This window comes from Pseudorca crassidens, chromosome 20, assembly GCF_039906515.1.
Source record: "Pseudorca crassidens isolate mPseCra1 chromosome 20, mPseCra1.hap1, whole genome shotgun sequence".
NCBI lineage: Eukaryota > Metazoa > Chordata > Mammalia > Artiodactyla > Delphinidae > Pseudorca > Pseudorca crassidens.
In genome coordinates this window covers 12,780,469-12,807,116 of record NC_090315.1, presented here as the reverse complement: position 1 = coordinate 12,807,116, position 26,648 = coordinate 12,780,469, and the positions used below count along the sequence as shown (strand labels likewise).

At 54.8% G+C, this 26,648-nt stretch overlaps 1 protein-coding gene across 4 annotated transcripts in view; it reads left to right on the top strand.

Moving 5' to 3' along the window:
* GRIK5 (glutamate ionotropic receptor kainate type subunit 5) overlaps positions 1-23,752 on the top strand; it is a 57,276-nt gene extending 33,524 nt beyond the window's left edge. For 3 of the 4 annotated variants that reach the window (XM_067720749.1, XM_067720747.1, XM_067720748.1), the window contains exons 13-20: positions 10,577-10,693; positions 10,863-10,972; positions 11,384-11,557; positions 15,884-16,049; positions 16,598-16,823; positions 18,652-18,780; positions 18,875-18,996; positions 22,760-23,752. In XM_067720749.1, coding sequence (XP_067576850.1) covers positions 10,577-10,693; positions 10,863-10,972; positions 11,384-11,557; positions 15,884-16,049; positions 16,598-16,823; positions 18,652-18,780; positions 18,875-18,996; positions 22,760-23,185 — 1,470 coding nt within the window. In that variant the 3' untranslated portion in view covers positions 23,186-23,752. The remainder of the gene's footprint in view (positions 1-10,576; positions 10,694-10,862; positions 10,973-11,383; positions 11,558-15,883; positions 16,050-16,597; positions 16,824-18,651; positions 18,781-18,874; positions 18,997-22,759) is intronic. The other variant, XM_067720750.1, reaches the window with a different exon arrangement.
* Positions 23,753-26,648: the final 2,896 nt, after the last annotated feature.

The following is a 26,648-nucleotide window of genomic DNA, read 5'->3' as shown; positions in this document are numbered from 1 at the left end:
CATAGCAGGGCTGGGAGCTTTTCTCATTGGTTACTGCTCTTGTGGTCCTGCGTCCTGTTTGAGTCTCTGCTGAGCATTTGTTGTGTGACCTTGGGTGAGTTACATAACCTCCCTGTAAAACTGGGGAAATAACAAATGCTAGCACATAGGGCTGTTGTGAGCATGAAATGCGTTAATCCATGTACGGGCTTGGAACAAGGCCGGGCAGGTAGTGGGTGCTGTGTGCCTGTGCTGTCGTTAGTGTTATTCCTGCCAGCACATACATACATTCATGCGTTCGTCCGTCCTCCAGCCAGCTAGTATTTATTGAGTGCCTACTGTATACCAGGCCCTGTGATACACCCTGGGGATTCAGTGGCCTGGCCTGGCCTTGCTCTTACGGTTAAAGACTTTGGCCCGCAGCCAGAGGTCCATGGGATGCACCCCCTGCACACAAAGGGCTGAGCTGGCTCAAATGAGGAAACAGAATCATCGCGGCTGCTCGATGGCCTGCGGGGAGGTCAGGGGAGGCTGGAGAGGGCCAGGACTTGGTGACCGCCTGTGGCGGGGGCGGAGGAGAGAGGACGTGAGCGTTCCTTCTGTTTCTGGCTTGGGCAGCTGGGCGATGGCGATGACATTTAGGGAGAGAACACTGGAGGAGGAGCACGCTGAGAGTGCAAAGGATGGGCGGAGTTTGGCCTCTGCAAGGCTCAGCTGCCTGCTGTGGGATGGCCAAGTACACTGAGCTTCGCACAGATACTCAGCACTGTCCTCACAGCAGCAGCAGCTGACGTTTATGGACTTCACGCCACGCGCCAGGAACTTTGCAAGTGTTACTTAATTCTTCTAATAATCCTTCCTGGCCCAGAGGATCACTGCCCTCCTACCGATGTGAGATCAGGGGCTCAGTAGTGAACGGACTTGCCCCCAACACGCAGGGCTGCAGCCAGGTGTGACTGACCCAAGGCCTGTGTCCTTTCCAGACACCCAGCAGGTACTTGGGAAGCCTAGAGTGGTCAAGGTGGTGCTCACACCGTGCCAGGCCCTTGTCCGAACCGTATGAACTTGTGTTAACTCCTTGACTCCTCACAGGCACCCCCTGAGGAAGGCCTGGTGTTTGCCCAGTTTTCTCTAATGGACAGAGTAAGGCACCAAGATACTGTCCAGGCCACATGGCTAGTGACAGGCAGAGCCAGGGCTGGCACCCCAGCAGGCTGGCCCAGAGCTGACAAGTGACTTCCAGATGGAAGACAGCCCAGGGCACCAGCATCCCCCCAGCCACCGCCCCCCAACCCACCCCCCACCCCCGGCCAGGCTCAGGGCTTGTAGGCCAGTCTCGAATTATGGTCCATTTATTCCACCCAGTGGCCACTGCTGGAATTACCTTTCTCCCTGCCATCACCGCTGTGCTGTGAATTCAGGCCCCGCCCCTCTCACCAGCCTCCTCCTGGGCCTCCTGGCCTCCCGTCTCTCTCCACTCCAGTTTGTCCTCCAGTAGGATCTCTGTACGAGGCAAGTCTGACCTATCACTCACAGGCTTTAGCTGTCACCCCCCGGGGCCCTCCAGTCTGGCCCTAAAGGACTAGGCAGATATCTTAGGTCGGGTTTCCAGGGAGCAGATTCCGAGGTGCAGATTAGCAGGCAGGTGTGTGCGGTGCCCTTGGAAAGCAGCGAGTGGAGGAGGAGGCCTGGGCAGAGGGAGGAGTTGAGCTGTGTTGCAGTCATGACTGGACCTCAGCCGTCCCACTGGCAGCTCTGGCGCTGGGATGGCCATCAAAGACATCCCCCTGGGCTTCCCTGGTGACGCAGTGGTTGAGAGTCCGCCTGCTGCTGCAGGGGACGCGGGTTCGTGCCCTGGTCCGGGAAGATCCCACATGCCGCGGAGCGGCTGGGCCCGTGAGCCATGGCCGCTGAGCCTGCGCGTCCGGAGCCTGTGCTCCGCAACGGGAGAGGCCACAGCAGTGAGAGGCCCGCGTACCGCAAAAAAAAAAAAGACATCCCCCTGAGGTAAGGGGGAAGGCTTTTATGCCCCCCACCGACACGTCATTGGATGAGGGCTGTCCTCGGGGAGGGTCAGGACCTGGGGCAAAGGGGTTCTTCCACCTACAGAGCAATCAGCCACCAACACCTGGTACCATGAGTGCCTGATCCGGAAGGAGGGTCTGGGCGGCCACCACGGTGTCCACTACAGCTGTGGGCTGGTTAGATGCCAGACAGAGCCAGCTTCAGGTTGCCCGCTTTCCCGTGTGGTCCCTGGTGAGCCATTTCATCTCTCTGAACTAGCTTCCCCTCTTGAAGTGGGAATGATGTTCCCTCCCTCACAGAGTTTTGTGGGGAGTGGGTGAGGGGTAAGCTGGAGGTCCCACAACAGAGCCTGAGTTACCGGGGCCTTGCAGGTAAGGAGTTTGCGTGTTCTTGTTGTTTTCTTTTTGGCCGAGCCAAGTGGCTTGCAGGATCCTAGTTCCCCGACCTGGAATTGAAGCCGGGCCCCAGAATTGAAAGCACCGCATCCCAACCACTGGATGGCCAGGGAATCAACCCCCCCTTTTTTCCTCCTTTTTAAATTAATTAATTTATTTATTTTTGGCTGCGTTGGGTCTTCATTGTTGCGCGCAGGCTTTCTCTAGTTGCAGAGAGCGGGGGCTACTCTTCGCTGCGGTGCCTGGGCTTCTTACTGTGATGGCTTCTCTTGTTGCGGAGCACGGGCTCTAGGCGCGCGTGCTTCAGGAGTTGTGGCTCACGGGCTCTAGAGCGCAGGCTCAGTAGTTGTGGCACACGGGCTTAGTTGCTCTGCAGCATGTGGGATCTTCCCGGACCAGGGCTTGAACCTGTGTCCCCTGCATGGGCAGGCAGATTCTTAACCACTGTGCCACCAGGGAAGTCCCTTTTCTCCTTTTTGGATGTTGTTTTTATTGTGTTATGAAGTCACTGGAAGGTGCCATGATCTAATTTATTTATTCTTTTTTTTTTTTTTTTTTTTTTGCGGTACACGGGCCTCTCATTGTTGTGGCCTCTCCCGTTGTGGAGCACAGGCTCCGGACGCGCAGGCTCAGCGGCCATGGTTCACGGGGCCAGCCGCTCCGCGGCATGTGGGATCTTCCCGGACCGGGGCACGAACCCGCGTCCCCTGCATCGGCAGGCGGACTCTCAACCACTGCGCCACCAGGGAAGCCCTATTCTTTTTTTTTATTGAGGTGAAATTCATATAACATAAAATTCAGTGGCATTTAGTATATTCACAGTATTGTGCAACCATAACCTCTATCTAGTTCCAAGACATTTTCATGACCCCCAAAGAAAACCCGAACCCATTAAGCAGTCACTCCCAATTCCCCCCTTCCCCAGCTCCCGGCAACCACCACTCTGCTCTCTGTCTCCATGGATTTACTTATTCTAGACGTTTCATATAAATGGAATCAGCCAATATGTGGCCTTTTGTGCCTGGCTTCTCACACGGCATGATGTGCTTGAGGTCCATCCACGCTGTAAAATGATGAGTACTGCCTTTTAGGGCTGACTAATATTCCATTGTATGGATAGAGGACCTTCATTTAATTTCAAAATCATTTAAAAATGATTACTCTGGCTGCTGAGAAATAACCGTAGTGGACCAAGAGTAGAGACAAGGGGGTCCATTGGAAGGTGTGGAAGAGAGAAGATGCTGGCTTGTGCTCGAGTGGTAGCTGTGTCAGGTGTACCACCAGGTGGGATGTGTGCCAGAGGGTGAGAGGAATCAAGAGTGACTCAGGGTTTGGCTAAGCAGCTGGGCCAATGGCAAGGCCAGTTTCCACCATGGGGAGGACATAGGAGGAGAAGCTTGGTGGGGTCGGGGGTCGGGGGGATAAGAATTATCTCTGGGCGTGGGTTGTTTGAGATGCCTATTTGAAATTCAAGGGGGAGACAAAAGAATTTCCTTGTGTGACTGAGCATGAATTATTTAACTTGTCCACTATTGATGGATATTTGGGTGGTCTCCAGTTTTTGCAGGCATAGACAATGCTACCATCAATTGGATTGGTGGGGGTATTCCTGAGGGATAAGTTCCAAGTGGTGGAGGCACTGGTTCAAAGGGTATGAATGTTTTTTAAGTATATACTGCCAAATGGTCCTTCAAAAAGGTTCCACCAATTTATATTCCCACCAAAAGTTCACGAGAATGTCAAGTTTTCCACACTCTTGCCAACAATGGGTATTATCAATCTTTTAAAAAAACCTTTGCCAATCTGAGAGGCTAAAATATCTCATTGTTTTAAGCTAAACAGAATGTCACATGGCTGCATATTAACTCCCATGTGGATGTACTGTAATTTATTGAAGCATCTTTTATATTTAGTTGTTTCCAGGTATTTTTAGATGTTTGTTTGTGCTGTTAAAAACAACCATAAGCAAACATCTTTATGCACGAAAGCTTGGCTTGCATTGTAGCTGATTAGGATTGAATCTCAATAGAATTACCAGGTGAAAGAGGAAAACCCTTCGTATGGCTTTTGTTATATACTGTTGAACTGCTTTCCAGAAAGACTACATCAGTTTCTTTTTTTTTTTTTTTTCTTTTTTAACACCAGTTTCTATACAGGCTCCTTCTTGGCACTGAGGCTTTTGATGGATTTTTAGATATTCAGACAACCTCCTGTCATTTTCATAGATGGCAAGTCATTTTGATTTTTCCTGCTTTGTCTGGTGGACCACAGTAGGGTTTATGTGGCCAAGTGATAAATGGAGTCTGAGCCCAAGTTCCACTCAGAGTGGGCCTGATAGGCCCTTGGACTCACTCTGTGTTTTTCCAGGTCCTGGTTGTATAACTGGAATACGCTTTCTGACCTGTGGAGTCAGGGTCATTACGGTAGAAAGAGCCAGTGGAAGCCCCTAGAACTCCCCCTGTTTCCCAGGATAGTAATCCAAAAGCAATTCTACATCCTTTGGAGGAATTGCAGAGGTTAGTGCCGCCATTAACGGCTTGAAAGAAGCAGGGGTAGTGATCTCATCCCTGTTCAACTAGCCTGTTTGGCCTGTGGATCTTGGAGAATGACTGTGGATTCTTGTAAATGCAATCAGGTGGTGACTCCAATCGCAGATGCTGGCCCAAATGAAGTATCTTTACTGGAGCAAGTCAACACAGCCGTTGGCAGCTGGTGTGAGCTACTGACCTAGCAAATACTTTTTCCTCCATACCACTTTCCAAGGACCACCAGAAGCCAGGAGTATAAACCTTCAGTCTTGCCTCAGGCTGACATCAACTCTCTTGCTTTCTGCCATCATATAGACCAGCAGTTCCCAACCTTTTTGGCACCAGGGACTGGTTTCGTGGAAGACAATTTTTCCACAGACTGGCGGGGGGATGGTTCAGGCAATAATGCGAGCGATGGGGAGCCATGGGCAGCGACAGATGAAGCTTCACTCGCCCGCCGCTCACCTCCTGCTGTGCGGCCTGGTTCCTAACAGGCTGCGGACCGGTGCCGGTCCACGGTCCAGGGGTTGGGGACCCCGATATAGAACACCGAGAACTTGGTCTCTTGACGCTGGTCCATCACATTGGCAACATTTTGCTGATCAGATCTTATGAGTCTGAAATAACATTTAGTGAGGAGGTTGGCAATAAACCCACGGCTGATACCAGTCAGTCAGTGTCCAGTCTGGAGACAAAACAGCGCCAGTTACTTGAACAGAATCATATCAGCTATATTTGTTTGTTTCTTTTTTTGTTTTGTTGTTGTTTTTTTTTTTGGCTGCACCTCGAGGCATGTGGGATCTTAGTTCCCTGACCAGAGATCGGACCCGTGCCCCCTGCAGTGGAAGTTCGGAGTCTTAACCACTGGACCGCCAGGGAATTCCCCTCTTATCAGCTATTTGAACAGAGAGAATTTAATACAAAGAATTGTTAACTAGGGGTTCCCTGGCGGTCCAGTGGTTAGGACTCCATGCTTTCACTGCTGAGGTCCCAGGTTCAGCCCCTGATCAGGGAACTAAGATTCTGCAAGCCACACAGTGCAGCCAAAAAAAAAAAAAAAAAAAAATTGTTAACTAGATGTAAAGTTGTTAACCCACTAACTGAAAGAGTAAAAAGAAATCTAATGGATCCTGAAGGTAGCAGCTGGAGGAAGCAGCCATCACCCCGAGGGCTAAGGGGAAAGGGGAAGAAGTTGGAAAGATTAAACCTTAGAAACTCAGACGAGGGTCCCCATAGAGCTGAAACTCAGACCTTTGCTGTTTGTCTGGTATTGCGGATATCTGGTGGGGTTTTTGGATTTGAGCAACAACTTATACCTGGGTATAACTTGTGTGTGCTGCTTTAATCCCTTTACCAAACAACCTGCAAGGCTTTCCATATTGAGGGAGGCCCAGAGCGTGCAAAAGCTCTGCAGCAGGTCCTGGCTTCATGCAAGCTGATCTGCCACCTGGGCCTGATGACCCGGCAGATCCCGGGAAGTGTAGAGTGCTGGTGGCAAATAGGGAAGCAGGCACCAAGAGGTGACTCGCATGCAGACCTCTAGGGTTTTGAAGCAAATCATGCTGTTTTCTGCAGATACTATTCTCCTTTTGAGAAACTGCTCATTACCTGCTAGACACTGAACACCTGCCCATGGACAGTGAGTGACCCCGTGACCTGAGCGCTCATGTCACCTGGGTATTGTCATTTTGGCATCAGTCAGGGGTCTACGGGGAAACTAATCACTCCAGATATTTGTGGGGGTTTTAAAAATATTTATTAATTTATTTAATTTTTGGCTGCATCGGGTCTTAGTTGCAGCATGCGGGATCTTTGTTGCGGCGCGCAGGATCTCCGCTGCAGCGTGCAGGCTCCTCGTTGCAGCCCGTGGGCTTCTCTCTAGGTGTGGCACACAGCCTCAGTAGTTGTGGCACACGGGCTTAGTTGCCCCGTGGCACGTGGGATCTGAGTTCCCTGACCAGGGATCAAACCCGCATCCCCTGCATTGGAAGGCAGATTCTTAACCGCTGGGCCACCAGGGAAGTCCCCAGATATTTGAATGAAGAGAATTATTTACTAGGAATAAAGTTGCTAACTAGTTAACTGAGAGGGTAAAAGTTGAAGTCCAAGGCAGGAATCAGCATTTTTTCTGCAAGGGGCCACATGTAAATATTTCTGGCTTCCAGGTCATCCTGTCACTACTCAATTCTTCCATTGTATGGAAAGCAGTTGTAGACAATACCTAAACAAGTGCGCCTGGCTGTGTTCCAATAAAACTTTATTTTTCAAAATCGGGCAGTTGGGACTTGGCCTGAGGGCCATAGTTTACACACCCTTGCTCTCTCTCAGGCATCAAGGAGGTAGCAAGGCAGGAAGTGGCTCTGTCTCAAGTTCTGAAGGAACAGAGAAGAGCTGAAACTCAGAAACTTAGAGGAAGGGCTCTGTGGGGCGGAAACTCAGACCCCGAGGAAGGGGCACTCGCCAGCTGGTGCTGGTGCCCCAAGAAAGGCTGGGCTAGGCTGGTTCTGCAAGTGCTGGGAAGCTGCAGGCTGAACTTGTCTGCCGCCCTGTGGAAGAAATGCTGCTGCCTTTGGCGCAGAAAGGCTGGGGACCCGAGAGTAGACCAGAAGGAGCAGGTAACTGTCCTTCCTCCAGCCTTGCAGCCTTCCTCTAGTGCCCCCTATTGGCAGAGCCTGTCAGGGAGCTGATGGCACAGCACAGATGGTTTGCACAGAGCTGGTGTACAGGGCGGGCTGGGGCAGAGGGACAGTCACAAGTGCTTTGGTTGGTTTTTAGGCATTTAGACAATCCCCCTGTCATTTCTACAGGTGGCTTATCATTTGGATTCTTCCTGATTTCATCCCAGAGATTAAACTGTCAGGGTTCCCTTGGGGAGGGAAGTCTTCTCTAAGGAACAGGTGTCCCTTTTGGGAAATGAAGGAGGAAGAGGAGGAGGTGGAAAGGGGGCAGGGGTTCCCAAGACTCTGAGAGGGGTCTAGAAGAACTTGCAGCATTTAAGGATCTGTCTATCCTCCATTCGGAATTCATCTCAAATCGGACCACCTCCTCTCCACCTCTACTTAGCCCCACCCCCAGCACCTCTGTGGGCATCTTTAGTCAGCTTCCACTCTTGCCCCTGTGGTCTGTTCTCAGGGCGGCCAGATCATGTTACCCTCCGCTGCACACACCCTCTGATGTGATGTCCTCTGTTGCCCTTGGGGTAGAATCCGGCCCCCTTCCCCTGGCCTGCAAGGCCCTGCAGGGCTCTGGTCCCCACTCTGCTGCATTTCCCACCCCACCCCCCTTTCTGCTCCAGCCACCCTGGACACTGTCTTAGGTGCAGTGGAAAAGCCACCCAAGGGTTTTTAAACAGGTGACTATCATTTTGGATGGGGGGCGTGTTATGAGCAGAGGCAGGGGTCCAGTGAGGAGGCTGATGGGTTATCGTGGGGGGCCTTTGCCAGGACAGACCTCCTGTGGGTGCATAAAAATAAAGATTCCTGTATTAGCTAACATTGTTCACAACGATTCACATATTAGTCACGAGAGTGGCAAGTGCACAAGAAAGGAGAAAACCGGGAATTCCCTGGTGGTCCAGTGGTTGGGACTCTGCTCTTTCACTGCCGAGGGCGCGGGTTCGATCCCTGGTTGGGGAACTAAGATCCCACAAACCGTGGGGTGTGGCCAAAAAAAAGGGGGGGGGAACCACTCCTTACTCTCAACACCCAGGAATTCCCAGGGGTATGCTCTGAATCCAGTGCGTTCTGGGCCCCTGCCACACATGGCCGCCTCTGGATTCTGCCTTGGGGACGTGCCATCTCTCTCTCACCCTGCCGTAGTTGCTTCATCTATGCTGTCTCTCTCTACTCTTGGTTAATCTTCTGGGTCTGTCCTCTTTCCCTGACATCGAATTGCCTTTCAGATCTCTTCTCTCCTAGACCCTGGATTTCATTTTGGGTACACGTGATCTCTCCCTGACCTTGGTTTTCTTTTCAGCCTGTGCCACGTCTCTTTGCAGTATCTTTGGGGCCTGTGCCCTCTCTCCCCACCCCAGTTCTGTCCTAGTCTGTATTACCTCATGTGGTCTCAGTCTCAGCCCCTTGGGGGGTGAGTGTGTCCCTCCTCCCAGGCCAGTGATCCAGGACCTTGACTCTTATTTCAGCCCCAGGGGGAGGACTCTACTTGAATTTGGAGTCAGTGCTGGGGCCCGGTTGAGCCCTGGGCGATGGAATCAGTATGCCTGGAAGGAGCGTCCTGGGAGCCGGGTTCCAAATCCAGGAGACAACTCGCTCCCCTCCCGCCCAGTTTTACAGAGGACCAAACTGAGGCCCAGAGACATGGAAGCAAGCGCCTGCCCCTGGTCACCCAGTGAGCTTGGGGCAGAGCCAGGGCTCTCTACTCCCACCCGCGGCCCTTCCCAGCACCCTGCCCCCTCTGTCATGTATGTGCACACGTGAGCCCACGTGTTTGGGTGTGTGCACTGTGCCTCTAGGGAATGCCCCCCACGATGTCATCACTCCTCCCTACACTCGCGTGCAGGGCACGGGTTTGTCTGCCTGAGTCCACGTGGACAGTATGTCACTGGGTCAGCCTGTGTCTGGGCACGCATGTGTGGATATGGCACGGTGTGCACATGGTGGTGTAGACCTGACCGGGTACAGTGCTCACGTGTGCAGTGTGTGTGTGTGTGTGTGTGAGAAGTGCCAGGTTTTTTCCCAGCCTGTGTCCTGCCCACAGCTAACGACTGGCTGATGTGCACTTGGCCAAGAGCGAGATGGCCTCTTTGGATCAGGCATTCCAGTGTGTCAGCGAGACCCCAACACACACCCTTTTCTCCGCCATACCCCACCCACTGCCCACCCTTCACCACTTCAGACCTGGACCCCAGCCACCCCTCCCCGACTCAAGACCACGTGCAGCTTCTCCTGAGGTCGTTACCTCAACTGAGCCGGGCGTGGTCCTGTGTGTCAGGGGTGGCTTCATGCACACATCTAGGTCCCTGGTGTCTGCCAGGGGCAGGAGAGTGGAGGTCATGTCTCTGCTTTATGGTCCCCAGCCCCTGCCTTTCCTCCCTAGTGCCTTTGCCTCTCTGAGCCTCAGTTTCCCCTTCTATAAAATGGGCCTAGTAGTGGCCCTCAGGGAGCTGTTAAGAGGATTATACAAGATAATCTATATAAAGTGACATCTAGCATGGAGCCTGGCACACAGTAAGCGCTTGATAAATATTCCCTGTTAATTGTTCATACAGAAGAGAAAACCAAAGCTCCAAGAGGATCCTGAGTGGGTCAGTGTCCAGGCATCTCAGCTCCAATCTCAGGCTCTCTCTTCAGGACCCCGGCATGGTGGGAGTGGTGGGGGTCAGCGGTAGGTTTTATAAAGCAGGGTCTTAATGATGAACTTGACTGGGGAGTGGGAGAGATTGAATGAGGCAGGGCAGCCGGGCAGGAAGGAGGCCACAGGAGCCGCTTACAGCAGATGTGAGATGACAAGGGTCCAGCTGGAGGCCCGAGGTGCACTCTTGGAGCCAGTCCCCTGGCTCCTTCTGCTGTCCTCTCTCTTTGCCTCTCTCTCACCTTCTGATATTCTAAGTCGCTCCCTCAGTGCGTTCTCTCTAACTGCCCATCTGTCTCCCTGGCCCGCCCATCTACCCCCGCCCCGCTTCCCCTCCAGCAGAAGGCAGACCTGGCTGTGGCTGCGTTCACCATCACAGCTGAGCGGGAGAAGGTCATCGACTTTTCCAAACCCTTCATGACCCTGGGAATCAGCATCCTCTACCGTGTGCACATGGTACGGTTCCCCTGGAGGTGGGGGTGGGGGCTGGTGCTGGGGCTGGACACCCAAGGGAGGCAGAGGCTGTGGGCTGGACCTCGGATGGGCCGGTGGGGCTCATGGGCCCTGGGGCTGGGGGAGGGGCTCAGGTCTGTGTGGCTCCGGCTCTCATTCCGTCTCCCACCAGGGCCGCAAGCCTGGCTACTTTTCCTTCCTGGACCCCTTCTCCCCTGCTGTGTGGCTCTTCATGCTTCTGGCCTACCTGGCTGTCAGCTGCGTCCTGTTCCTGGCCGCCAGGTGAGTCCACTACCTGCTGCCTGGGAAGGAGAGGGCGGGGAGGAAGCACGAGCTGGGGTCTCCATGCCTGACCTTTCTGTTGTCTGTCTGGACCATCCTCGGCCTCCACTTGGGGCCTTGGATTCCCTGCACCCTCCCTTCTCCCTTTCTGGCCCTGTCTCTGTATTTCCTTCTTGTGGTTCTGACTTTTGCTCCGTGGTTCTCTCTGGGTCTCTCCCCTTCCCATTCTTTCTGTCCCCCTCCCCTTTTGCCTGCACTGTCTCTGTTTCTCTGTGTGTGTGTGTGTCTCTCTCTGTCCATCTCTGTCTATCTTCCCCTCCGTTTTTGTCCCCCCATCTCTTCTGATCACGGTGGCTCTCTCTTTCCTCTGTTCCTCTCCTTTTTCTCCCCATTCCCCGTGTCTCTCCACAGGCTGAGCCCCTACGAGTGGTATAACCCGCACCCGTGCCTGCGGGCACGTCCCCACATCCTGGAGAATCAGTACACGCTGGGCAACAGCCTCTGGTTCCCCGTGGGGGGCTTCATGCAGCAGGGCTCGGAGATCATGCCCCGGGCGCTGTCCACACGCTGCGTCAGCGGAGTCTGGTGAGAGGCTGCCTGTCTGCCCCAGCCGGGGCTGACGGAGGTGGGGAGGAGGGCGGGGGGGTTCTGAGGCCTGGGCCCATTCCTGTGTCCCACACAAGCTGTGTGACAGGGAATGGGGTGGGGGCAGCTGAGCCCCAGCTCTGCCACTCACTGGCTGTGTGACCTTGGGTCTCCATGCCTCAGTCTCCTCATCTGATAAATGGGGATAAAAATGCCCATGTCTCAGGTTGTAAGGATTCGGTGTGGCTAAGGGATGGGAAAGTGCTTCTGCTGACCTGAGGGGTTATAATCAGGACAGTATTGGCATTGTTACTGCTGTCTCGGACATTGCCCGGGCAATCACAGAGACACTGGAATCCTTGAGCCAGGACAGCCTTCACTGTCCAGACGTTGAGGCTGAGGCCCCGGACAGGGATACCTGCTCCCTCAAAGTCCCACGTGGATCCCGTAACTTTTGTTTTTGGCCACACCTCGCATGGCTTGTGGGATGTTAGTTCCTTGACCAGGGATTGAACTTGGACCCTCAGCAGTGAACGCACCAAGTCCCAACCACTGGACTGCCAGGGAATTACCCAGACCCAGTAACTTATTTTGAACGGAACTTATTTTGCCCCCAAGACAAGCTCCAAGAACCTATGTGTCAGAGAGCAGACACTGACAACTGGTGGTATCTGGCCCATAGTTTAAAAGATTTTGAATTAGTTGGCATTTAAAAATTGGGTAAATTCACTTACAAATTCAGATTCCTCTTTTTGTTTTGTTTTGGCACGCTGCGCGGCTTGTGGGATCTTTGTTCCGGGGCACAGCAGTGAAAGCCCGGAATCCTAACCACTAGGCCACCAGGAAACTCCCCAAATTCAGATTTCTCACTTTTCTCAAAGATTTGGGAGATCTGGTAGTGCTCGGCTGGCGTTCCCACCTGGCGTCGATGCCTGTTCCACTGGCCTCAGTCCTCTCTCCCTCCTTCAGTCACTTTTTTTTTTTAATTTTTTTTTTTTGACTGCATTGGGTCTTTGTTGCTGCATGTGGGCTTTCTCTAGTTGCAGCGAGCGGGGGCTACTCTTCACTGCGGTGCGCGGGCTTCTCATCGCGGTGGCTTCTCTTGTTGCGGAGCACAGGCTCTAGGCGCGCAGGCTTCAGTAGTTGTGGTGCACGGACTCAGTAGTTGTGGCTCGAGGGCTCTAGAGTGCAGGCTCAGTAGTTGTGACACATGGGCTTAGTTGCTCCGCGGCCTGTGGGATCTTCCCCGACCGGGGCTCGAACCCGTGTCCCCTGCATTGGCAGGCAGATTCTTAACCACTGCGCCACCAGGAAAGTCCTCCTTCAGTCACTTTCTGGCCTGGCTTCCATAAGCACTCACATTTGCCACCCTATCTTTGAAATAGCATCTGGGCTTGGTTGCAGTTCATATAACTCTTCTCAGCTCCTTTTCCTCATTAGAACCACAGAAAGCCGAGGAGCATGCTTAGGATAAGGAATATTCTCTGGTTTTATGGATTAGAAGATCGAGACCCAGAGAGAGGAAGTGGTTTGCTAAAGAGCATGCATTTGGCTAGAGGCAGGGCTGGGCTGAGCCAGCCTCCCGCCCCAGTGCCACCCACCCCGTAGGCCCTGGGTGCCTCTCCAGGGCAAACTGAGGCATGGGGCCTCCTCCCCATCAGTCAGGATCTATGCTCAGTAGTCATTCAGCAAGAGGTGCTTCTCAGGCCCTTCCATGTGCCAGGCACTCAGGCAGGTGGAAAATCAGTCCTCAAGAGGCAAAGGAACTGAGAATAAACAGATAAATAAACACAAGGACATCATATTTTATGCCAAGAATATGTCCCGAAGATATTGTTTGATTCAAAACTTGTTTGTTCAGGACTAACCATAACGGTGGCAGGTTTTTCTCTTTCCCAGCTAAGCGAGGCTAACTACCATCTGGCAGTTGTTTGCAATTTGCTTGGTCCATTGGCTTTGAAACTTTTTGTTTGTTTGTTTTGGTTGCACCAGGTCTTAGATGTACCTGGCGGACTCCTTAGTTGCGGCTCCAGAGCTCCTTAGTTGCAGCATGTGGGCTCCTAAGTTGCAGCACGTGGGCTCCTTAGTTGCAGCGGGGCTTTGAAACGTTCTTTTTCTTTTCTTTTTTTTTTTTTTTGGTGGTATGTGGGCCTCTTACTGTCGTGGCCTCTCCCGTTGCGGAGCACAGACTCCAGACGCGCAGCCTCAGCGGCCATGGCTCATGGAACCAGCTGCTCTGCGGCACGTGGGATCCTCCTGGACCGGGGCACGAACCCGCGTCCCCTGCATCGGCAGGCGGACTCTCAACCACTGTGCCACCAGGGAAGCCCCTACGTTTTTTTTTCTTTAATTTTTAAAATTTTCTGGATGTGCCGCATGGCATGTAGGATCTTAGTTCCCTGACCAGGGATCGAAACCGTGCCCCCTGCAGTAGAAGCTCGGAGTCCTAACCACTGGACCGCCAGGGAGATCCCTAAACTTTTGAATCTTGATGATTTTTTTTTTTTTAACATTTTGAAATTGGCATCATGTCAGGAGTTATACCCTGTATTCATTTCCTGTTGCTGCTGCAACAAATTACCACAAACTTCGTGGCTTAAAAACAACATAAATTTATTCTCTTATAGTTCTGGAGGTCAGAAGTGCAAAATAGATATGACTGTGCTAAAATCAGGCTGTTGGCAGGGCCAGTTCTTCTGGAGGCTTTGGGGGAGAATCCATTTCCTTGCCTTTTCCAGCTTTTAGAAGCCGCCTGCGTTCCTGGGCTTGTGACCCCTTCCTCCAACTTCAAAGCCAACAGCATAACGTCTTCAAATCTCTCTCTCTGACTCTGACCTCCTTCTTCCGCATAAGGGCCCTTGTGATTCCATGGGCCCAACAGGATAATCCAGGCTAATCTCCCCATCTCAAGACTCTTAACTTAATCATATCTGCAAAGACCCTTTTACCCTGTGAGGGAGCATACTCACAAGTTCCAGGGATGAGCATGTAGACATCTTTGGGAGGCAAGCCTTTCTTCTGCCTACCACACACCCCGACTAAACTTTATTAACATTTTTAATATAATGACGTATCAGATGTATGTAAACTGCGCTATTGAAGAACCAAACAGGGTGCAGTGAAAGAGAACAGTAGAGAATGAGGGTGCTCGGGAAGGGCCCCTCTGAGGAGGTACCATCTAGGCTGTTTCATCTGAAGGTGCAAACAGAGGCATGCCTGCCAAAGAGAGGGAGGCGCATTCCAGCCGGGCACGAGAGGGAGGCATGTGTGAGGAGGTGGCTGAGAGGGCGTGAAGGGACCCACTGTGAAAAATCTGGCCGAGTCCCCCAGTCAGGTGGGGGACCAGTGACCAACTCTCTACAGCCCATCCCTTCTGCTCCTCAGTCAGGGACCCTCTTCCCCAGCTGGGCGTTCTCTGCCCCTTCCCATCGCTGTCACCCAGGAAGCCCACAGTCATGTCCCCTCTCTCACCTTTGACCCCTTTGACCTCAGGCTCACTCTTGTCTCCACCCCGAGTCTTCCCCCACATTCAGTCATTCAACAGATGTTTCTTAATCTCCAGATGTGACCTCGGCCTGGTGATTCAGCAAGCCAGGGCCGGTGGTAGGGCGGTGGGGGTGGGTGCCAGTGCTCTAGGGACTTGGCCGCTCCCTGAATAGCAGCAGCTCGGCCAGAACTCCCCTCCTGGGCCCCTCATCTCATGTCCACACGGGCCATAGCCTCCTGCCGCCACACCCAAGGGCTCGCCATGGTTCAGGACAGCTCTGCCTTGGAAATCAACGTTTCTTTTCTTTTAATTAATTAATTAATTTATTTTTGGCTGCGTTGGGTCTTCGTTGCTGCGCGCGGGCTTTCCCTAGTCGCGGCGAGCGGGGGCTACTCTTCGTTGCGGTGCACGGGCTTCTCATCGCGGTGGCTTCTCTTGTTGCGGAGCACGGGCTCTAGGCGCACGGGCTTCAGTAGTTGTGGCACGCGGGCTCAGGAGTTGTGGCTCGCGGGGTCTAGAGCACAGGCTCAGTAGTTGTGGCGCACAGGCTTAGTTGCTCCGTGGCATGTGGAATCTTCCCGGGCCAGGGCTCGAACCCGTGTCCCCTGCATTGGCAGGCGGATTCTTAACCACTGAGCCACCAGGGAAGCCCTCTGAAAGCAATTTTAAACCCAAGGAATCTGGCTCCAGATTCCATGCTCCCAGCCCCTCCACTAGTCAGCAGTCAGCCTTCTAGATGCTGGGGTCACTGAGGGGGCACCACCAGTGGGGCACATGGCCACAGGGGCAGGGGGGCAGTGGCGGCTCCAGCCTGTAGCTCACCCCTCCCCCCCCCCCAGGTGGGCCTTCACCTTGATCATCATCTCCTCCTACACGGCCAACCTGGCTGCCTTCCTCACCGTGCAGCGCATGGAGGTGCCTGTGGAGTCGGCCGACGACCTGGCGGACCAGACCAACATTGAGTATGGTACCATCCACGCTGGTTCCACCATGACCTTCTTTCAGGTGGGGCCCCCGGAGCCACCCAGGCTTGGTTTCGGGATCCCCGCTGTGCACAGCAGCGCAGGGTGGGGCAGTGCATTCCTCAGAAGGTTCCCGCGGGGCCCGTAGGAAGTAAGCTGTCCTGTTTGGCTTGGACGCAGGTCTCCCTGAAGCAGGCTGGGCCCTGGGTGTATATGGTTGAGCATCTGCTCCCAGCTTCTCTGAATAAGGCCTGGGAACACTGGGAAGACAGGGCTGGTGTCAAGCCGAGCCGAGGCCCAGGGGTGGAAGAGAGAAAAAGGGTTGAAGATCAGGCTGTGGCTGCGTCTTCCCAAGCCTTCGGTCCTCAGGGTCCTTGCTGGGCTGGTGGGTGTGGGGTTGGCTTGGATCTGGCCCTGAGCAGTCTGTCTGTCTTGTGCGTCTCCTCTGTCTTTGGCTCTTCCTGTCTTCCTCTGGTCTCCCCGCTCTCTCGGGTTGAGGGAGACTTTCTAGAGGGCAGGGGACAGGGCTCAGGGGAAAGGCAGGAGTGGAAAGACCCTCACCCGTCTTCCCCTCATGCGCCCTCTGTCCAGAATTCACGGTACCAGACGTACCAGCGTATGTGGAACTACATGCAGTCGAAGCAGCCCAGTGTGTTTGTCAAGAGCACAGAGGAGGGCATCGCCCGCGTCCTCAACTCCCGCTATGCCTTCCTGCTCGAGTCCACCATGAATGAGTACCACCGGCGCCTCAACTGCAACCTCACCCAGATCGGGGGTCTCCTCGACACCAAGGGCTACGGCATCGGCATGCCGCTGGGTATGGCGGCAGTGGGGTGGGGTGGGAGGCCGTGGGTCCCCAGGCAGCTGAAACCAAGCTGTGTGAGCAGGCCAGGGAGTAGGCCAGGCCCTTCCCGAGCAGGCTGGGTGTGCTGTGTGTGGCCTCCTAGCTGTGTGGCCTTGGGAAGGTGATGCCACCTTCCTGAGCCTCTGCACCCTCCACCTGCATATGAACAGGCCTAGGAACGATCAGCTCCAGCCCTGGAGGGCTGTTGGGAGAACCCGGTGATACTGTGCACAAGTCAGTGCGCGTGAACCGTGAGGCGCATTCCCTGCCTTCCCCCATTGGTCCGAGGGCCCCTCGAGGGTGAGGACCTGGGTTTATTTACTTCATATTCTCTGCACCAAACCCACAGCCTGGCTCAGAGCAGGTGGTCCAGCAACATAATGGATGCTGCTGGATGGGTGGAAGGGAGGGAGAGAGGGAAGGAGGGAGGGAGGAAGAATGATGGATGGATCTGCTAGGGAGACTTGGACATGCTTTTCCAGGGCTTGGTGCTGGAAACTCACCACCAATTTTGCCACCAAATTTTGGCATTTCGGCTTTTAAACCCACCTATATTCTGATGACCACTGCATTTCTTAGCTATGACTACATAACAAATTACCCCAAATCTTAGCATCTTTGTGGTAGGGTCAGTGCTGTATCAGGGAAGCAGTATAGCCTGGTGCTTTGAGGGACAGGCTCTGGAGTCCCAACAACCTGGATTCAAATCCCAGCTTCCTCCCTGACTCAGGCAAGAGTGTCACCTGCTTCATGCAGATAATGAGGGTGGTAACACGTGCCTCACAGGATTATTGTGAGACTTAAGTACGCTTCTGTGGACCAAGGGTCTGGCACGTAGTAGGTGCCTGATAAATACCAAGCACCCCACTTGCCTGCATCCCTAGTTCCTGGCACCTGGTAGATGCTCAAAAACTATAGTAGTAAATGAAGAAATGAGTAGAGGGTAGGATATGGGTGGGGTGTGTGGGGCCCAAGGATGGTTTAAGGGGAGGATCTGAGGGTAGAGAGGAGAAAGGTGGTCCAGGATTGGGGCCACGCAGAGGAGAGGTGTGGCTGGGGATTCATTCACTTGGCAGATCTGATGTCCTACTGTGTGCCGGGACTGCTCTAGGTGCTGGGATGCCACAGCGGGGAGCTAGCTGCTCAGCCCTCACCTCCAGCCGTCTACTAGGGGTGCAGACAGACAGTAAACACATAGCTTTATAATGTGATGTCAAGCAGTGTCAACTGCTCTGAAGTAAATAAGGGGAAGAGATGGACAGGGAGTGGGGTGCTTGCTGTCATTTTAAATAGAGTTAGAGAAGAGCCCCTGAGGCACCCTGTAAGCAGAGTCCGGAGGAAGTGAGGGAAGGAACATTCCAGGCAGAGGCAAAGGTCCTAAGGGAGCCCCAGGTGGTGGGACCAGTGAATGCAGAATGTTGTTGAACATTTGAAGATTTTTTTTTCTAGCTGCAGACAGAGCTGTTGGAGAGTTTTAAGCACCAGAGAGGCGTGATCTCTGACTGTGTTTCTGAAACTGTCCCTCTGGCTGCTGTGTTGAGAAGAGCCTGGCGGGGAGAGAGTGGGGAGGGGGCACAGGGAGAGGGGACCGGTGACAAATGTGACAAGTGGGGGCTTGGCCCAGGGGTGGTTGCAGGGGAGGTGGTGAGCAGTAGTCAGATTTGAAGGTGGACAGGGAAGATGCTGGGGATGCTGCAGAGGTGGGAGGAGAGCAGCTGCAGAGGGGAGGGAACATCTGGGGCTTGGGCCGGCAGGGCTCCAGGGTCCCGATGACCATCCACCCCCCGTGTGCCTGGTCCAGGCTCCCCGTTCCGGGATGAGATCACACTGGCCATTCTGCAGCTTCAGGAGAACAACCGGCTGGAGATCCTGAAGCGCAAGTGGTGGGAGGGGAGCCGGTGCCCCAAGGAAGAGGACCATCGAGCTAAAGGTCAGCCACCCCTGCACGCCGTGCCCTTCCCAAAGGCCCCTTGCCACCCCTGGCCCACGCAGCCCGACCCCTGGCTCTCCCCCTCCACCCCCAGGCTTGGGCATGGAGAACATCGGCGGCATTTTTGTCGTGCTCATCTGTGGCCTCATCATTGCTGTCTTCGTGGCAGTCATGGAATTCATATGGTCCACGCGGAGGTCGGCAGAGTCAGAAGAGGTGAGGGGGCTGGCGAAGGGTGTGTGGGAAGAAGTGGGACCCCAGGGGCAGAGGGTGTGAGCACTATGGCATTGGGAGCCGTTACTGGAAGAATGCGAGGGTTGGGGGGCTGGGAGCTGGGGACGTGAGAGGATCGGAGCGACTCCAGGGGTCCAGGAGGTCCATGAAGAGGTGAGAGCAGGGAACTCCCTGACGGTCCAGCGGTTAGGACTCTGTGCTGTCACTGCAGAGGGCCCAGGTTCGATCGCTGATGGGGGAAAAAACTAAGATCCCACAAGCCGCGGTGCAGCCAGAAAAAAAAAAAAAGAGGTGAGAGCAGACGGAAGGCGGTAGAGAGGGTCCACGGACATGAGGAAGGACAGAGGGGGAAGAGGGCGCAGGCAGAGATGAGGATGCAGGGGAAGGAGTGTGGAGGGGCAGAGAGAGAAGGATATGGGGAAAGAATGAGGTGGTAAAGCAAGAAGAAATAGGAGGAGGGACAGGGGCAAGGAGAATGCAGCTGAATGCGACAGCAGGAAGACAGACTTGCTGGCCGGTCTCAGCCCACACGCGGGCATGGTGGTCCCCAGCCATACTCCAGTGCTAACCCCGCGGGCCCCCGTGCTCCTCCGCGATTCCAACCTTTCCCTCTCTCTGCCAGCCTCCAGCCAACCCCCTCTCCTCCTTGCTTTGAGCCCATGACCTTGCTTCTCCTGGCCTGAGAAAAGCAGAGGAGTCGGAAAGCGTGCCAAGCCCCACCTCTACATCCACCTACCCTCATGCTTTCTCCACTCGCCCCGTTAGTGACTCTAGATGAACATCCACGCTCCTCGCTAAGGCTTCTCCGCATGCGCCCTGTCTCCTCCTCTCTCGCCTTCCCAAGGACATTCCTCAGCTGTTCTCTCCTTCCCTCCGGCATCATCAGCTTTTCTCCCTCTACTGGATCAAGCCCGGCAGCATACAGATGTGCTGTCATTTCTCCCATCATCAAGGAACCCTCTCTGGACCCCGTTTCCCCTCCTAGTCACCACCCCATTTCTCCCCTTCTGTTGTAGCCTTGACAGGGTGTGTCCCTCTGCTGTTTCCAGTTTCTGTCCTCCCATTCCTTCTTGGACACACTCCCATCCAGCTCCTGTCCCCACCTCTCTTCTGAAGCCAATCTTGCCACCAGCGACCTCCGCATCTGAAATCCAGCGCCTGAGTCTCTGGCCTCATCATCGTGAGGCAGCCATGGGCTTCAGCACAGCCGATCACTGTCTCCTCACAATGCTCTCTTCCCTGCTCCTGCCTCATTTACTCCTACCTCTCGGGCACTGTTCTGTTGGGGCGCCCTAGGGCTCGATCCTTGGACTTCTTCTCTTCTCTTTCTCCCTTCTCTTGGTGATCCCATCCAGCCAAATGGTTTGTAAGACCATCTGTATGCTGATGACTCCTGTATTATTTATCTTTTGCCATGTAGCAAATTATCCCGCAATTTAGCAGCTTAAAACAGCAAACTTCTATCAGTTCACAGTGTCCATAGGTCAGGAATCTGGGAGCAGCTTAGCTGGGTGGTTCTGGCTGCCCAGTGTCTCTGGTAAGGTCATGGTCATGATGTTGGCTGGGGCTGCTGTTGTCTGGAGGCTCGACTGGGGCTGGAGGATCCACTTCCAGGATGGCTCACTGTCTCAAAATGTACCTGTGGGGTTTTAATTTATGGAAGTGACTGAGCAGAAGAGGCCAATGCCAGTGAAAGAAGAAATTATTACTTACATTACCTGACAGGAGGGGGCCTACCACGCCACATAGGGCCACAAGGAAAGCACCAGATTTGGTCAGGAGGCAGAAGAAGGGAGAGAGAAACCTAGGGCAGAGCCTTTATTGGGGTTTCCATGAGAAGGGCAAGGCAGCTAAGGAAACGGCTTAGGACTGGGCAGTGTGCGTACTGTCAGCAGGCTCTGGACTAGAGGGGTGGTCTCTAATTGTCTGGTACCCGGCCCTGGGTTGATTTAGGGCAGGGGAAATATTGGCTTGATGTGTGAGAGTCAGATAAAGGGGGTGTATAGACTCAGGATTGGTTGGTTTTCATGTGAAAGGCAGGTTCCCAGCCCTTTGCTATCCCTAACAATTGGCTAGCTCTGGGAGGGCAGTCTCTCCCTGGCTAGCAAGATGTTTCAGATGTCAAAACATCCTAAGATAGAGAGAATAAAAATACACTCATTCACATAGCAGTTGGCAGGAGGCCTCAGTTCCTCACACAGGGACTTCTCCATAGGGCCGCTTGAGTGTCCTCACGCCGTGGCAGCTGAGTTTCCCCAGAGCGAGTGATGCAAGAGAGAGTCAGGAAGAAGCCAAAATGTCAGCTGACCTAGACTTATTCTGTTGGTCACAGAGTGAACCTCATACAAAGGCAAAGGGGACTACACAAGGGTGTGAACACCCCAGGGGCAGGATCTTGGAGGCTGCCTACCATAACCCTCAAATGTGTATCCCTTACAGGGGCCTCTCCCTGAACCCACGGTTTGTAAATTCAGCTCCACACTTGACATCTCCCCGTGGATGTCCACCAGGTAGTGCGTGACGTCATGTGGCCAACACAGAGCTCCTGCCCACCCGTCAGGCAATGCCATCATTCCAGTTGCTCAGGCCAAAATATGTGGAGTCACCCTTCACTCCTCCCTCTTTCTCACGCCCTCTATCTGATCTCTGGTGACCGTAGCAGCTTCCTAGTGGGCCCCCTGCTCTTGCCCTTGGCCTCCCTACAGTCTGTTCTCTGCACAGCTCCAGAGTGATCCTGTGAAAGCACAGCAGTCCTATGCTTAAAACTCTCCAGTGGCTCCCGTCTGGCTCAGAGTAAAAGCCAAACCCTTACCGTGGCCTCTGGGCCTTACACAAGCCGGCCCCCGTTGCTCCCCTGACCTCACCTCCTCCCTCTCCCCTTTGCCCACCGCGCCTTGGCCACCCTGACCTGCTCCACATTCCTCCAGCACCTCACACCTGTAACTAGCTGAACGGTCTGCCTTCCCTCCTGCCAGGCCCCACGCAGCTCATCCTGCACTGCGTTTGTCTACTTGCAGTTCCTCTTCTCAATGAGTCTCCCCTAAGGACCCATCTCAAAATTCAGCATCACTCCCCACCCACACCCCCACCTATTTTCCCAATTTAATATTTCTCCAAAGCACTCATCACCATCTAACATACAACTTATATTTACATATTTATGTTTTGTCTCTGCACAATATAACCTCCATGAGGGCAGGGACTTCTGTCTGTTTTGTTCTCTGCTGTATCTCCAGTGCCTGAAACAGTGCCTGGAACACAGTAGGCGGTCAGCAAATACGTCTGGCAATAGTGCGTGCATGAATCAGTGGCCGAGGATGGAGAACGAGTACGAGGGAAGGACTAGAAGCAGTTATAAACTTTCGAGTGAAAAGGCAAGAGGAAGGAGTAGGAAGAGAGGAGTGTGGATCGGAGGTGAAGGGCAGATTTAAGAACAAATCCAAAGAAGAATGGAGAAGGGAGCGAGAAGTGGAGGAGAGACAGGAGTTGAGAGGTGGAGAGACGAGACAGGAAGAGCACGGGGAAATAAGGGAACTATGAGAGAAGAGAATGGGAAATGAGGAAAGGGTGGAAGAGAGGAGGTGAAAGGGCTTGCAGGAAAGAGAAAGAGAGGTGAACACAGAGGTGGGGCGGGGAGAGCAGGAGGGTGTGGAGGTTTCCGAGAGGACCAGAGGGGAAAGGAGCGGCGAGGGGCGGCGGCAAGGAGGTCGCAGGCAGTGACCACCGCGCCCCGCGCCGCCCCCAGGTGTCGGTGTGCCAGGAGATGCTGCAGGAGCTGCGGCACGCGGTGTCCTGCCGCAAGACGTCGCGTTCTCGCCGGCGCCGGCGCCCGGGAGGCCCAAGCCGGGCCCTGCTGTCGCTACGCGCCGTCCGCGAGATGCGCCTCAGCAACGGCAAGCTCTACTCCGCCGGCGCGGGCGATGCTGGCAGCGCGCACGGGGGCCCCCAGCGCCTCCTGGACGACCCGGGACCGCCCGGCGGGGCCCGGCCCCCCGCCCCCACCCCTTGCACCCACGTGCGTGTCTGTCAGGAGTGCCGGCGCATCCAGGCGCTGCGGGCTTCCGGAGCCGGCGCGCCCTCGCGTGGCCTGGGCGCCCCCGCTGAAGCCACCAGCCCGCCCCGGTCCCGGCCCGGCCCCGCCGGCCCCCGCGAGCTGGCTGAGCACGAGTGATCATGGGCGGGGCCGGGCGGGCGCCCGGACTGACCGCAGGGACTGGGCTCGCCCCAGGCCCCGGCCGCCCTCGCTTCCCTGGTGGGCGAGGGACGGGACTTGTGCCCCCGCGCGCCGGACGCCGCGATTTTGCCTTTGGTTCCCGGTGAAGTCTGAGGCTCGGCTCCGGAACCTGCCTGCGCCCCCTAGTGGACTCGCCAGAGGGTGCCGCGGACGCCCGCACTCCGTCCCCCACTGCGAACAAGAGGAGCACAGGAACCGAGGACTCCAGGGGCCGAGGACTGCAGGGGCTGTTCCCGGAAGCGGAAAGCAGTTCGTGGGGAGAACCCCATCCTGGGACTGCTCGGGCTCCCCAAGACTTAACGCAGCCCTCCCCACTTCTGGAGAAGTGGGAGGCCTCTGGGCAGATGGGTGTCCCCTGGTGCCCCTCGACTCTTCTCTTTCTCTCTTTTTTTTGGGGAGAAACCTCGGAATTTCTATGAGACCCCCACAGGGAGGGGGTCAGTTGGGCCCCCATCCCTCCCCCTGCCACACCCCAGTCCCCGTTGGAATAAAAAAAGAACAAAACCCCAAAACTGGGGATACCCGGGTCTCATTTCCTAGGGGTGCGAGGGCACTGAAGGCTTGGGCTCCCCCCTCCAGGGAGTCTGCTGAGAACCACAGACTGGATAGTCACTCCTGCACTCTCTCGATTCTCCGCCCTGCCCACAGACAGCAGGTCAGCCCAGGTCCGGGCAGCTGGCCCTTCTCCACTGACCTTCTCTCAGGACAGAAGGAGGCTGCGACAGAGACCCTGAGACAGATGGAGAGAGATACAGGGATCTGGAGAGGCGGAGACACCAGGAAAAGGAGACATAGACAGAAACCAGATGGGGCTGGGGGAGGGGAGGGTGAGTGAACAGTTCAGTGTGGTGGTGCCTGGGTGGCCCGTATGGTGGTAAGTGTGTGCCTGGGCCAGGGTAATTTGTCATGACTTTGTAGTCATGTGCATGTGTGTATGTGTGTACATCCGTGAACCCACCTTCAGCTGTGTGACTGTGACCCTGTGTTTCTGCTGAGAACGTACCTCCTCAGCCCCAAGAGAGGAAGTGAGAAATCCCAGTCGGGGGGAGGGAGGAGGTGGGGCGGGGTAGGCTGACGGCTGGTTGAGCGGGGAGAAGGGTAGGTCTGCTTTCTGTCCACGCCCTCGCCCGCCCCACTGGAGGTTTCTGTGGAAACTGCAGCTGAGAAAGGACAAGTGAAGGTCACACAGCCAAAACCAAAACGAGGCCAAGTGGAAGGGGGAGAGATGGAGAGGTGGAGAGAAAGAAAGAGATGGGGAGAGGATGGCGGAGAGACAGAAAGGGAAGAGACAGAGATGGGGTAGAGATGGGGAGAGACTATGCGGGGGCTCAGAGAGAGATGGAGAAATAGGGCAAAGGGGGAGACACAGGGAGACATACCATGATGAGGTGGGAGAAGGGTGAGACAGAATGGAGAAGGGGACGAGGTGGAGACAGAGAAAACAGGGATATTAATAACAGACCCGGGGAGTTGGGGCTGAGAGAAGCAGAGACTGAGGTGGAACAGAGACAGGTGAGACAAGAAGCTGTAGAAAACTAGATGAGGACGGTAGGGGGCCCGAGCAGTGAGGAACGCTAGACCGAGAGAGGGAGCAAGCGAGGGAAAGGAGCGAGGCTGGGCCCCGCCCCTCGGGCAGGGGGCCCAGAGCTCGGGAGCTGTCCGTTCAGCACCGGCCTGCTGGGCTTGGCGGTCCTGGAGCGCAGCATTGCCCTGTCTCCCTTGCAGGACCTGCCTGCCTTCTCAGTGTTTGGGCAGGCCACACTTCGGGGGACCCCGCCTGGCACACAGCGCCCCCAGTCTCCATCTGACCTCTTCTGTGTCTCAGACCCTTGCCGTGTGTGCCCAGACAGGGTGGGAATGAGCTTGTGTCTCAAGGTCTCTCGTTTCCACATCTCTCACAGACTAATCAATGTCTCTGCCCTTGGGCGGGACTGTCAGTCTGTCAAGGTGACTAGAATATGATTGCAGACATTTCTGGTCTGTCTCCCTCTCTGTTCCAGTACCAAGCAGATCTCCTCTGGGGTCTTTCCCCATTTCTGAGTCTCCCCCACCCCCATTTCTGCTCTGTCTCCCCAGTCTTTATCTCTAAGTCTCCCCAGTGTGCCAAACGTGTCTGCCTAGCTTTCTATGTCCCTGCGTGTCACTGTCATCTTCACTAAGTAATTCTGTTTATCTGCCTCTTACGCCTGTTTTCTCATTTCTGTCTTTGCCCATCTCTCTGTCTTTGTTGGTGTTTCTGTTTTATTGTTCCTATTTGCCTCTCTCTGGTTCTGAACTCTGTGCGTCCATTTCTTCTCTTAGTCTCTCCCTCCATCTCTCTTGCCGAGTTCTCTTGTCCCCATCCATCCCTGTGACCTTCGTAAATCTTCCCTCCCCCCTCACCCAACTTCTGCAAAGCCTCGCGCTGGGAACACGGTGCACAGTCATCAGTCTCACCAGGCTGAGGAGTGCATGAGGGCGGGACGTGAGCCTGTGTCTGGGATGTGGTGTGGGGGACCGGGGTCTCCCCCAGTCCAGCTGGAAAGCAGGAGGAGAGAAAGCCGAGAATCTCCTGGGATCCTGACATCCCCAGGCTTCTCTGTCACCCCAATCTCCCTCCCATGGTCCAAGCCCATCCCTGTAGGACAAGGTGGAGGGGGAAAAGATAATATGTTGACAGGTTCTCCCTCCTTCCCTCCCTCCCTCTGGAAGGGGGCAGAGTTGTAGGGGGCAACTACCAGGGCTAGAAGATGTGGCTTCCCCCCTTCCCCAGTCTCCATGGAGACAAGCCAGGTCTGCAAGCCCAGCCTCCTTTGCTGCAAATGCGGCCTCCCTATTACCATGGCAACAAGGGACAGCGGGGAGGGATGGGGATGGGTCAGAGTACAGGATTGGGCTGAGGCTCTGGGTGCTGGGGGAAGCCAAGGAACCCACCTCCCTGCCCCCTTTTACTCTCTGGCCCAGTTTCCCTGTCCATGCCCATCTTTCTGTGGCTTCGAATCTCTGACTCTTGTCTTTCTCAGTTTGTGTGTCTCCCTCTGGCCTTCACCCTTTCACACATTTCGGTGACCAGGTCCTTAACCTTCCCCTCTCACCTGCTATACACCAGGCTTACTCTGTGCCCCTTGCCTCTCCCCCACATCCCCACTCCCATAGGTGGGGAGGATACCCACATTCTGAGAAAGCTACAGAGACAGGCTCTTGCCTGCCTCTGCCCCTTCTGCCCTTCTCAGGGAGAGTCTGGGAGTGTTCCTCGTAGAGCAGAGAGGTGGAGGTAGGAGACTGTAACTCCTCAGGCTCCAGTGGGTGGCTGACGGGGTGTTGTGTGTATGTGACAGGCCTGGGGTGTGGGTGCTGGCTGTGCATCTGTGTGTGTATATACATACCAAGATGGGATGTGCATGGTGTGTGGGTGTGGGCA